Source organism: Carassius gibelio, chromosome A13, assembly GCF_023724105.1.
Source record: "Carassius gibelio isolate Cgi1373 ecotype wild population from Czech Republic chromosome A13, carGib1.2-hapl.c, whole genome shotgun sequence".
In the NCBI taxonomy this organism is placed as follows: domain Eukaryota; kingdom Metazoa; phylum Chordata; class Actinopteri; order Cypriniformes; family Cyprinidae; genus Carassius; species Carassius gibelio.
Window position 1 is genome coordinate 20,542,634 of NC_068383.1, and position 12,459 is coordinate 20,555,092.

The window sequence follows — 12,459 nt, forward strand, 5'->3', positions numbered from 1 at the left end:
TGTGTTTGGTGTTTTATTAACATTAAAGGAATAATTCACCCAAAAATTTAAAGGTAAGTGTTTAGGTTGGTGTTTTGTTTTTTTTATATCTTCACGTACCCACACAAAAATAGTTTTAAACCTGAATGAGTTTTCTTCTTCTGCTAAACATAAACTCTATTTTGAAGAAGGTGGAAAACCAAACACTTGCTGGTTCACAGTGATATGCAGAGTACCCCCCCCCCCCCCCCCCACTACTATCAAACACAATGTGAACCAGCAACTGTTTGGTTATCAGCTTCTGCAAAATATCTTCTTTTGTGTTCAGCACAAGAAAGAAAATAATAAACTGTAGGTTTGGGACAACTTGTGAGTGGATGAACAATGACAGAAATTGCTTTTTTTATAATTATGTTTACATGTTTATTTACGTATACACGTATATGTTAATACATATAAAACTAAACTATTTGTTTTATTCAATATATTCAAACTTTGTCAATATATTCAAAATTCCATTCCATATTTTCAGACTTTCATTTATTATCATTCAAGTTTCCTTCTATATATTCAGTCTTTAATTCAAATTCAAGTTTCATTTCACATATTCAAAATTCCATTCCATATATTCAGACTTTTATTCCATACATTCAAACTGTCATTCTATATATTCAGACTTTCAATCCATATATTCAGAGTCCCATTCATATATTAATGCTTCCATTCAATCTGTTCAAATTTCATTCCATAAATTCTGATTGACAAATTGAGAATTCCATTCTCAAGTATGTCATTATTAATAGCTTTAAGACATGCTCTCCATCTCTCTGGCCTGCAAATACACAAGGAAATGTGTTATAACACAAAAGTTTGCATTCTATTGTTGAAGTACCCACAAAGTTTGGACCATACTGAAATAAATGAGAACTAACTTGTGTTTTACTTTACTGGGCCTTCTGTCTCCGGGCGAGGAAGAACTAAATAGAGGAGGAAATGCAGTTAAGACGAGCATCCATCAAGTTAAATCTTCAATGAACTGACTTTAGCTGCAAAAAAGTATTGTCTTCTTGCATCAATTACAAACTATTTCCCCATTTGACACTGTAAAGATGCTTTGACACAACCAGTAGTGTATAAAGCACTTTACAAATAAAGGTTACATTACTTGACTCGACTTATATGAAACTTGATTATATGGCACTTACCAGAACCAGAAGTCCTGCAATCACAATCAAGCTGACCACCACAATGACAGCAATGATGCCACCAGACAGCTTTTGCATGGTGAAGGTGGGTGCCACTTCATCTACATAGTACACCAGGATGTTCTCCATGGACACCTTTGTTCCCTCAACACTGACTTCAAATGGTTTACGGTCATCATAAAAGAGGGGTGTAATTTTGATCTACAAGAGACAAATTAATTTTTACATAATCAAGTTACAACATAACACCTGATTTGAAAATAAGGAATGACACTCACGTCCTTCTCCATGTAATAAGTCATGAGGGACAGGTCTGTAACGCGTTCCCCTATATCCTTTTTGACATCCACAACAATGAGACGACCATCTTTGTCATACTGGAAAAGAGGAAGTGGGTCGTGTTAGGTTCTGTACTGCAAGCACCAAGGTGAGGGGTTCGATAACATCAGTAAATTCTTACCTGAACCTCAGACACAAATTTCTTATGCAACTTGTAACGTTCCAGCAAAGCATTCTCAATCCCACTGTAAGAGAGTAACATCAGTAGAACATCATAAGCAGAACTTCAGATTTCTCATGGTCCCACGAGACATTAGATATCAATTGTGACATACATCTTCAGTTTGGTAGCATCAAGAGCAACAGGACCATCTTTATGCTTCAGCTCCAGGCGAACCCAACTAGAGAAGAAAACATGGTATTGTCAGAATTCACTAGTCTTGCTTCCTTCCACAAATAGCAGTACCATTCAAACCACATGCGTCAGTCAGAAAAACACCCTGTTAACAGCGGTTAATACAACACTCACTAGGTCTCCACAGGATCACACTTGATGTTCTTGTCTCTCTTGTCACTTCTGCGCACACCAGCACTGTTCACACACCAGCACACTTCAGTGCCGTTACACTGGATTGCCTTGAACTTTCCATTGCTCTCACACTCTGGGTCATAGATGCCATCATTGTCCACAAAGGCACTTTCTACAGGTTTCCCACCAATGGATCTTGTGGTTAGGTTGTTCCTGGCACGATACATCTCTGCTTTCATGAGGAAGCACTTGGGAATCACTGTAGGTATAGGGAGAATTGAAGACACTTACTACACTTGATGGGAGGAACAAATTGCCTGGCTTGTTGGTATGAACTATGGAAGTTGGGGCTCACTAAGCTTAGGTGAATACCACAATTTCTCTAAAGCACACTGGGAGACTGGTGCAATCTTTTAAAACCAAATTCGCTAACATTTAAGTAAATTAGGCCAAAAAATAAAAATAAAAAACTACCAGTAAAACTATTATTACCAAATTAACAACTTTGAGAGCAAATATAAAAGAAAACTTACATTTTGTACAATCAATCTTTTGCCAGTATGAAGGAGAAAACTGAAGATTGCACTGGCATGGTGTTCCATCACATTTGGCCCATTTCATGGTGTCACAATTAGGACCTGTTGGAATAAAGAGAGAGACAGAGAGATTTCATGATTTTTTTTTTTTTTAAATACACTTAAATTGTATTTGGTAGATAGTAGGGTATATGCTTTGTAAGGCATGTTTGAACAGCTTATGTTTTAATAATAGATAAAATAGCCATTACTTACATTGTGAAGCGACCACATCCACTAACACCACAACAAACAAGCCGATCAAAACCTTCATCATGGATAAGAACTGAAAAACAGCACCAAAAAACAGTTCTGTTTCGCCTTAAAAAATCACTCCGTTAGAGGAACTGATGTGTTAATCTCCAGAATCTCTGTGCAATTCAACTAGTCTTTAAACACTAAAGTCCAACCAGAAAGAGTTATTCCACCTTTTGTGGATTCTCTAGCTTAACAATGAATAGATCCTGCTGATATTCTCAACAGGTGTCTGTCTTCTTTGTTCACGTTTAAATGAAAGTATGTGATAACTTTTTCTCAATATGTTCACTGGATGATGCTCTTATAAGTTGTCCTGCGGTGATACTGTGTCTGATATTTTCTTGCAACACACTGCGTCACATTTTCATGTCCTATTGTTAGTTGTCAGCAGTTCTGATATTTCCACAATTAAACCTAGCTATTTCTCTACATCTAAAAAAAAAAACTTCACTCACCAGGATATAACCATCTCACATATAGTTTAAGTGAAATTTGTGTTACTGAATCTATTCAAAAGCTCTATAGTCACTTAGGTTCATCAAATTTTATTAAATGCTAGATTTATGTGTTACAGTTTTAATGTATTTATAAATTATTATTAGTCACCTTTAGTTCAATATTTTTTTTCTCAGTTTTATTTCTTAAACAAATAGCTAATACGGCTAGATGAAATGTCTAGATAAAACCTTTTATTTTTACTATTATTACACATATGCTAATAACTGGTTAATATTTGTAAACAGGTCATTAAAAGAGCACTAGATAAAACCATCCAATCATACGTTGAACATTTTTCTTTATCTTAAGAATCAGCTTAACAACCAAAACTTAATTAAAAGACAATACACTCACCCAGAATTCACACAATCTGGAAAAAGATGAAATGTAATTCTATGCTCTAGGTCACTCTTGTCACCCAACTCTCTCTGATACTGAGACGTTTTTTCACTCTTTTAAAACTTGACTCTAGCAGACTTCTGGTCACATGGCATATGCTACTTCTCCAGTAGCTCTACTCAGAGTGCTGTGGTTGTGCCATGTGCCCAGGGGCGCTGCTGAGGATTTTGGGCCCCATGAAAAGAATCTTGACAGGGCCCCCAACACAGCTGAGAGTTTTTTCATATTAATTTACATAAAATCATGCTCTTTTATGGTATTTTGACTATCATTCTCATATATTTAAGTCAATCAGACAATTGAACTCCATCCCATGTCCATCCACACCTGTAATTTGTCCTCTGTAATACTGCACTACTTCAGTACTGTATAATGTATATACTGTGCATAGCTGTACATGTGTCATATAGTGTATTCACATATATTTATATTATAGTAACTTTGTCTAAATAAATCACAAAGCCTTGCTGCTCCCTGACTTTTCCTAAAACTACACGAATTTTCATTAAAACTAGTTTAAATATTTATTGTGTGAATAAAAACAGAAATATAATCATTTCTATCTATAACGTCCACAGGCAGTCATTTTGCGCTGTTTAAATTGAGTTTTGCCGACGGTCTGGATCAGATAATGTGAAAGTATTATGTGAAGATGGTTGGCAGAGATGAATCATGCTGTATTTGACAATATAGGGGACAATGTAGTAATACAACTCCACATCATCTTCAAGAGAGGCACTGAAACCTCACAAACAGCTGATAGTTCGAGTTCATGAAGTTAGACTGCTTGCGAGACAGGTGCAACAGCGTGGATCGCAGCAGGGTGCTGAAAGTGGGCGCCGCCTCGTACAAAGATGCTGACACCGGCTGCATGTGAGCCGTGCACCCGCTGCACCCTGCTCTATCGAAACGTGCTAACTTATCGAAAAATGCTACCGTAGAGACCCAGGTCCTCATGTACAAAGCGTGCGTACGCACAGAAAAGTGCCGTAGGCTACGATCATTGTCACGGGCGATCCCGTGACAATTTAGGCCTACTTACAAACCCACCTTTTCTTGTGAAATATTGGGCAACATACTGTCGACCCTTTGCCTCTTTCACTTCTCTTATTTTTTTTCTTTTCGTTTTTGACTTCCAGATTTTTGAGGCATTTTCACATCCTCTGTCAAGTTGAATCTGCCGGCGCTATTGTGTTGCCTTGGTTACTGGATACAATTTGGGCGGACTAAACCATTTTATGATAATCGAGAGGGGGAGAGGGGCCCACGGAAGTTTGTGTTTCCTAAACAAATAAATTTTTTGACACCAGGAAACAGCAAATAGAATAATATAAAGTTAATAATTTTTACTATCAAATATTTTCTTTTTAGCACCACAATTTTATTGGGGGCTTCTCTGGGCCCCCTCTTAGTCATGGGCCCCGAGAATCGTCATCGTTTACCCCCCCCTTCACAAGTGCCCCAGCATGTGCCCACTCATCACTATTTTCTTTTTTGTAAAACAAACCCGTGGCTCAGAGCAAATGGCAATAAGGGAATTTTTTTTATCTTAAAAAAATATATTTATGAAAGATATGGAGAAATTTTAAGCATTAATGAGCATTAAATAAGTTGAAGTTTTATTTATTTCTGTGGACAAATAATTTGTGTTGGAATAAAATGAGTAAAAGTAGCTGAATGACTTGACCTCCCCTATCAAAAAGAAGTATACTTTAAGTTATTTAATAAAGTATACTTAAGTAAAGTTCAAGTATATATAGTTTTACGTTTACTTTATGTAGTGAGTAAGCAAATATCAGTGTACTAGTAGTATACTTGTAAGTGTGCTATTTCAAAACTCCTTGGGACTAAATTGGCCCATTTTCTAGTATATAAAAGTATACTTTTAACCTATTATTACAATGCCCTGCTTACATAGTTTATGATGAAATAGGCATGAGCTACCAGTCTAAAAATACCAGTCACACTCAATATGCAGAGACAGAGAACTCAACAAACAAACCCCTTCAGGTCACGAAACACCCTGTCTAACACAACGCACATCCTCCAGAATGCAGTGATGACGGGTTCATAATTTCATGATGAAGACCGACTGGATATTCAGACACCAGCAGCAGGACCTGACTGGCTTTTTCTAAAGATAAAAGACAATTATTTGTTCTGAGAAATACACGATTCCTAATGCTTCACATGACAACATAAAAAAATTACAACATAGCCTACACTTCAAGTCTGTTTTAGCATATTTATTTATATTGTATTATTATTGAATATTATCATTTAGTCTAAAATTGTTTTAATAAGTTTTTTTTTTTTTTTTTTTTTTTTTTACAAAGGTGTTCAACTGAACACATTTAACTAATACTTCACTCAAGCGCTATAGACTTTCAGGTCAGGGAACTACAATACCCAGCATACACCTCAGACTTCAAAAATGGCCACCGGGGACCCATATCCCAAAATACTCATACTTGGCAGTGCTCTAAATCATTGGACTTCTGATTAAACCTATGCGCAGATACCCATATAAAAAGACTCACATCGCTTTTTGTGAAGTATACGCTCCTTCCATCTTGTGATGTTACAAACTCTTTTTTTGTGATCCGTGTTAGTGATGCAAAGTCAGATTCACTTCTGTGAAACGATTCATTTGGATATTTAGGTTCAATTAACTGATTCATCAGCTCCTTAAAAGGAAAAATGCCACCATTTTTCTATATTCCACTATGTTCTGCCCTCAACTTAGATGAGTTGACACGTACCTCTCCCGTCTCAGTGCGTGCACTCAATCGCTGTAACGCACGGCGCCACTATGTTGGTGTTTAACTTAGCACCGTTCATTCCTTAGGATCCAAACAGGGATGAATTTAGAAGCTACCAAACACAAATGTTTTCCCTATTGAAAGACAGTTACATGAGTAGTTACACGAGTAAGTATGATGACACAAAATAAACAGTGGCAATTTCCTTAATGGATAAAAATGAAGACTATAATGTATGGCGGAAGAGCACTTTGCAGCACTTCGACCTCGGTGCAGTAATATCATCACTCCTGAAAACTCCCTCGCCCCCTCTCTGTCTCTAACTTCCATCAATACAACCAACGTGAGGAGTTTTGATATTGTGATGATATTACTGAGCTGAGGTCGAAGTGCTCTTCCCCCATACATTATAGTTATAATTTTTTATCCGCTTTGAAAATCACCACCCAGGACAAATTTAGCAAAATAGAAATTGATAATTGACTATGTTCATTTCAGCTTTAGATTCTGTACCCCCTAAAGTTTATTGCAACATTGGATGATGTTGCATCGGGTCGAAGATATTGCCTCCTCTATCAACACCAAATCTTCCTGCAAACAGAAAAGAAAAACGTGATGTTCTAGGCTGTTTGGAGTAGTCACAAATAAAAACTCCCCTTAGAAGTCAGGGGCATATTGAAATGTGGAAGTTAGTTCATTAAAAGGTCTTCAAAGAAAAGTCTCTGCAAGGCTACAGTGGTTATGAATCATAATCTGCCAAATAGGCTAGTGATTTGATGTGCTTTACTCACCTCATGTCACTGGAGCTATAATAATCGATATTCTCTGAAAATATTGGCCTGACACTTGGAAGCTAGCTATAATGTTGGCTAATAAAATCTACAATGGTACTAGCTAGCATTACATATTTAGATGTTACAGCACGAGAGAATAATTAAGTTCACTTGTTACTTTTTAAGATGTTAAGTTACCAGTACACAACCTGTTGCTCGCAATGATACAACCTCCTGGCTCTTCTGTCAGACTGTGGCAGCAGTGGCGGGGAATCTGGGCAAATGTAGTGGGCGTGGTCTAACTGTGACTTTAACTGAGAGTGACCAATAGAAAAAGGCCTTTCATCCTGGTGTGTAAAGATCGGCCACTGATATACAGCTTTACTAGCAAGCAAAATTTTCAGTTGACTGAAAAGACATGTTGAAGTGTTTGAAGTGCACAAAGAAAAATAAAGACTTTCAACGATTTATACGCACTTCACATAACTGTTAGAAATTTCTTTATTTTTTGAGCCTTAAAGGGATAGTTCACCCAAAAATGAAAATTCTGTTGTTTACTCACCCTCAGGGGCGGACTGGGACCATAAAGTGGCCCTGGACTTTCTGGCCCACAGCAGCCCACGACATCATAACACATCTGCCCCTGTTTTGATTTAATTTATTAATTTAGTATTTAAGTATACAGTTTGGGGATTTTAACCAATAGGGCAACTGATGCTCCGTTGAAACAAAAAACAAAAAAGCCAGCGTGCAGCAGCTGTTCATTTAGCGGCTCCTAGTTAGCGATACATGCTCATCACGACACAAAACATCTCCCAGAACTCACATTTTGCATTCAGTTAACAGATCCATACGAATCATACATCGAATTGAAGTTTATAAAGTCAAACGATAGCTTTATGTGCTTTACAGATGAACTTGAAGTCTTTATTCATTCGAGGTGTTCAATAATAGATAATATTTGGCTCGGTAATTTTCATGATCATGAAAAGTTCATGATCCGATTAGTGAACAGATGATTCTTTTGAGTCAATCTTTTAAATTAATCATTTATTTTGTTGAACGAAACCAGTGTGGAAAACGGTTCACAAACTGGATAGATCTGAGGTGCAGCGCTCATACAATCGCTAGCCCGACGTTTTCCAGTAGGACTCCAAAATATATCCCCTAACTTGATTTGCGTTGTTCTCTCGCTTGAAGGGGTGAAACGGATCGTAGTTGATTCAAGCATTTTAAACAATTCGCGCGTTCTGAGCTTATGCACACTCGTTCAGACAATGCCCATACACATAATTAATTCATCTTTATCGCATCATAAATTCTGAATGAACACACACACAATTATCTCAAAATAGTTGTCTCTGAAAGTATTCTCGTAAGTTTTTTAAGTACAGTTGTTCCGATTCTGATATTAGTATCGGAAATATCACTGATACCACAAAAAAGTCTGGCATCGGCATCGGCGAGTACATGAACCAATATACCGATCCAATACCATTTTCTTAAACAAGACATGACCGCTAGCTTTGCCGCAGCCTAATGGCTGCACTATTCTTCTTCGCTGCTCAGAATGCATTGCAAACACAGGAAGTTGTGCTGTGTTGCCACAAGCAACCCTTGTTTAGAGCAGCGAAGCAGAAATGAAAACGCATTAACAGCACTGATCTATATATGACTGGATCGCTCATCGTGTTCTAAACTGCCAACAGACAGTGAAGCCGCTTCTAAATTATAGATCAGTGGTTAGCAGTGTGTCCGCTGTTTAGCATTATTTCAGACTGGACAAACCAGACAGTAAAACGGCGACTAGGGATGCCACAAGTACTGCCACTTCACTACCAAGTTGGTGCTGAAAATGTTAAAATGTGATGATACCATCATCTCTGTAGTACCGGTAGTAAGTTACCAAAAGTTACTCCAGAGTATATTCGGTACCCGCAGCTGTGTTCAGTCGCTTCCGTGTTAGTCTAAGCGGGGGGCTCCAGACTGTAGCCCAATAAATACTAGTGTCTGTGAATATTTAACTGCAAAACACTATTTAAATATTACTCCTAAATATTAAATTTTACATCTCTGTGGGTGATGGGCGCACATGTTTTGTAGTCTCTGACGTGTCACTATATGAGGACACGAACTCATAGACTGTCACTTCATGAGAATTTATCATTTCATTTGAGAAAACTGTCATATCATAAACTCAAAGATCTTCATGGCAACCCATCAAAATAAATGTTAACGTGAGTAAAATGACAATATATTAAGCTACCGTTGTCTCTATGTAGTAATAATAATACATCTCTATTAATAATAATAATTATGCCTAGACGGTTGCTTGTTTTGTTGTAAAGAGATTATCTGATTAATATATCATTTATTTTATATTCCTAGACTTATTTGTTGCAGTTTTTTATACAGTTATATTGTAAAACTAAAATACTTTTTTTAATTTGCGGTGTTAGATTTTTGGCTGCATTTGAAGTTCTTTTTCGCTTATGAAAATAAATAATATTACTGTCAAATTCATGTCAGATAATAAAAATACTGTAATAATAAAATTATTCTAGCAATTTACACAGGGCTAGTAGTATATACAGTTGTATATACAGATACACACCCAGGTATCGGATCACGGATCAGTACTCGGTATCGGGAAGAGAAAAAGGGTATTGGAACATCTCTAGTTTTAAGTGAACGTACACAGTGGCCTCTCCTGCTGCTCAGAGAAATTCGCTGTACTGGATAAATCTCTCTCTCTCGCTCTCTGTGTAAATTAGACGATGTGAAAGGTCGTGTGTTATTTAAGATACGCAATGGAGTAGACCAAACTAAACAGGGAGGGAGGGCAAAACACTCACATTCAAACAAAACACACTCCTTGTCGGCCGGGCGATTGACTCACTCATTAATTTGTGTAGAAAAGAGATCTAATATTATGATTTTTTTTTTTTGTACCGGGTTGGCTGGCCCACATTGGACAGCAGACCACCAGGAAAAGTCCCAGTGCTCCAGATGGCCAGTCCGCCCATGCTCACCCTCATGCCGTTCCAAACCTGGATGAGTTTCTTTCTTATGTTGAACATAAAAGATGATATTTTGACGATTACTGGTAATCAAACAGTTGGTGGTTCCCATTGACTTAGTATTTCTTTTCCTACCATGGAAGTCAATGGGAGCCTCCAGTTGTTTGATTACAACTCATACAGGTTTGGAATGACATGAGGGTGAGTAAATGGCAGAATTTTCTATTTTGGATGAACAATCCCTTTAAGAATACTTCTTTTGCAATCTTTTATTTTTTAATTACAAAATAATTAGTTTTACTCTCAAACACAGAATGTTTGAATTCCATACAAATACAGCCAAAAGCATAGCAAATCTGTGAACACCGATCTTCAAGTGAAAACCACAGTTTAAAGGCACAGTGTACAATTTTATGTAATGTATGTGCTATATATTTTGCTGACTTGTGTACTTACATTATCCCAAATGTTTCGGAGACAATTTAAATGAATTTTAACTAGTGTCATGGACCGTGTCCATAATGTCATTGTGTCACCTGCCAGTGACATCATAACCCCTTGATTTCTGGTTTTGTTTTATAGAAAAGTTAAAAACACCAAAGACACTTTATTATGTTAAATGTACGCTTTTGTGCTCAGGGATATTCTCCAAAATGGCACTATGGTGATGCAGAGTGACTCAGAGAGACAAATTGTTGAATAAAGTCCTTATTTTTGTCGTTATAAAAGTATTCTCATCACTTCATAATGTTATGGTTTCTGTCAAATAGACATTCATGTGTACATGTGCTATCAGGGGAAGTAAGTCTGGAGAAGGATGCTGTGTGGCCAAAAGTCAGTCAAGTTTTAAAAAAAGTGAAGAAAAAAAAAAAGGTCTTGGTATCGCAAATACAGAACACTTGGCAGTAAGAAATTTTGTCTTACACAAAATTCGATGGCAAAGTATTTCACAAACATCTGTTTTGTTAAGCATAAATTTAGTAAACTAGTGACATGTTAAAACCACAGATGAGCTCTTCTAAACCCAATCTAAAGTGTCTGTGGTCAGAACAGCTTAACAGGAAGCTGCAGCCAAGAAATGAGGATGTGTTTATTTAAATGAGAGAGGGAGATAGATAGACAGATATATAGATAGTGAGAGAAAGAGAGGATTGGGCGACAAAAGTGAACTAACAAGTTAATTCAGAATAACTCTGAAAATAAGATTCCATCTTGTTTCCAGATTGTGTGAATTCTGAGTGAGTATGATGTCTTTTAATTAAGTTTTGGTTGTTAAGCCTTCGATTCTTCAGATAAAGAAAAATGTTCAAATTATGATGATCAGATGGTTTTATCTAGTGCTCTCTCTTACAATGAATATAAATACAGTAGAAATATTAACCAGTTAACTTAAACTCCTACATATTCTATGTAAATTAGCCATTGTGTATAGAAACTATAAAAGTTTTTATCTAGCTATTTTATCTAGCCATATTAGCTATTTGTTTAGGAAATAACAGTGACGGGGAAAAAATCTTCAACTAAAGGTGACTAGAAATAATTTAGAAATACATAAAAAATGTAACGTTTAATAAAATTTGATAAACCCAAGTGATCATAGAGCTTTTGAATAGATTCAGCTTTGTTCTGTAACAAACTTCACTTTATCTATATGGTAGATGGTTATTGAGAGTGAAATCTTCTATAAAGTTTTTTTTTTTTTTTAGGTGTAGATAATGAGGTTAAATTGGGGAAATATCAGAACTGCTGACAGCTAACAATAAGACAAATGACCAGCAAAGTCTACTGATTCTGTAGCAACTAAAGCCACTTTAGAACTGCAATCATGGACATTTGAAAATGTGACGCAGTGTGTAGCCAGAAAATATCAGACACAGTATCACCGCAGGACAACTTATAAGAGCATCATCCAGTGGACATATTGAAAAAACGACATTCTAATGCATTCAGTTGTCAGTTATCACATACTTTCATTCAAACATAAGCAAAGAAGACAGACACCTGTTGTGCTTTTAGATCAGTCATTTGGCAGGGAGAGAGAATATCTGTGGGGATCTATTCGTTGTTATTCAAGCTTATATCTAGTATATATATCGTTATATCATTGTTATTCAAGCTTATATGTCTCTGATTGGATTAACATTTTCCCTGAAAGCTACGGTAAGAAGATTTCAGTGTTATA

At 36.6% G+C, this 12,459-nt stretch overlaps 2 protein-coding genes across 2 annotated transcripts in view; one reads left to right on the plus strand and one right to left on the minus strand.

The window, feature by feature from the left end:
- LOC128026464 (tumor-associated calcium signal transducer 2-like) overlaps nt 1-12,459 on the plus strand; it is a 39,965-nt gene that overhangs the window by 25,534 nt on the left and 1,972 nt on the right. The gene's annotated exons all lie outside the window — the stretch shown is intronic.
- LOC128026463 (epithelial cell adhesion molecule) lies at nt 407-3,816 on the minus strand. Its single transcript, XM_052613642.1, has 10 exons — nt 3,678-3,816; nt 2,784-2,853; nt 2,526-2,630; nt 1,993-2,251; nt 1,799-1,864; nt 1,645-1,708; nt 1,463-1,561; nt 1,185-1,385; nt 912-956; nt 407-811 (listed from the first exon to the last, which is right to left on the minus strand). Exons 2-9 carry the CDS (start codon nt 2,842-2,844, stop codon nt 924-926), a joined length of 888 nt encoding a protein of 295 aa, XP_052469602.1. The 5' UTR covers nt 2,845-2,853; nt 3,678-3,816; the 3' UTR covers nt 407-811; nt 912-923.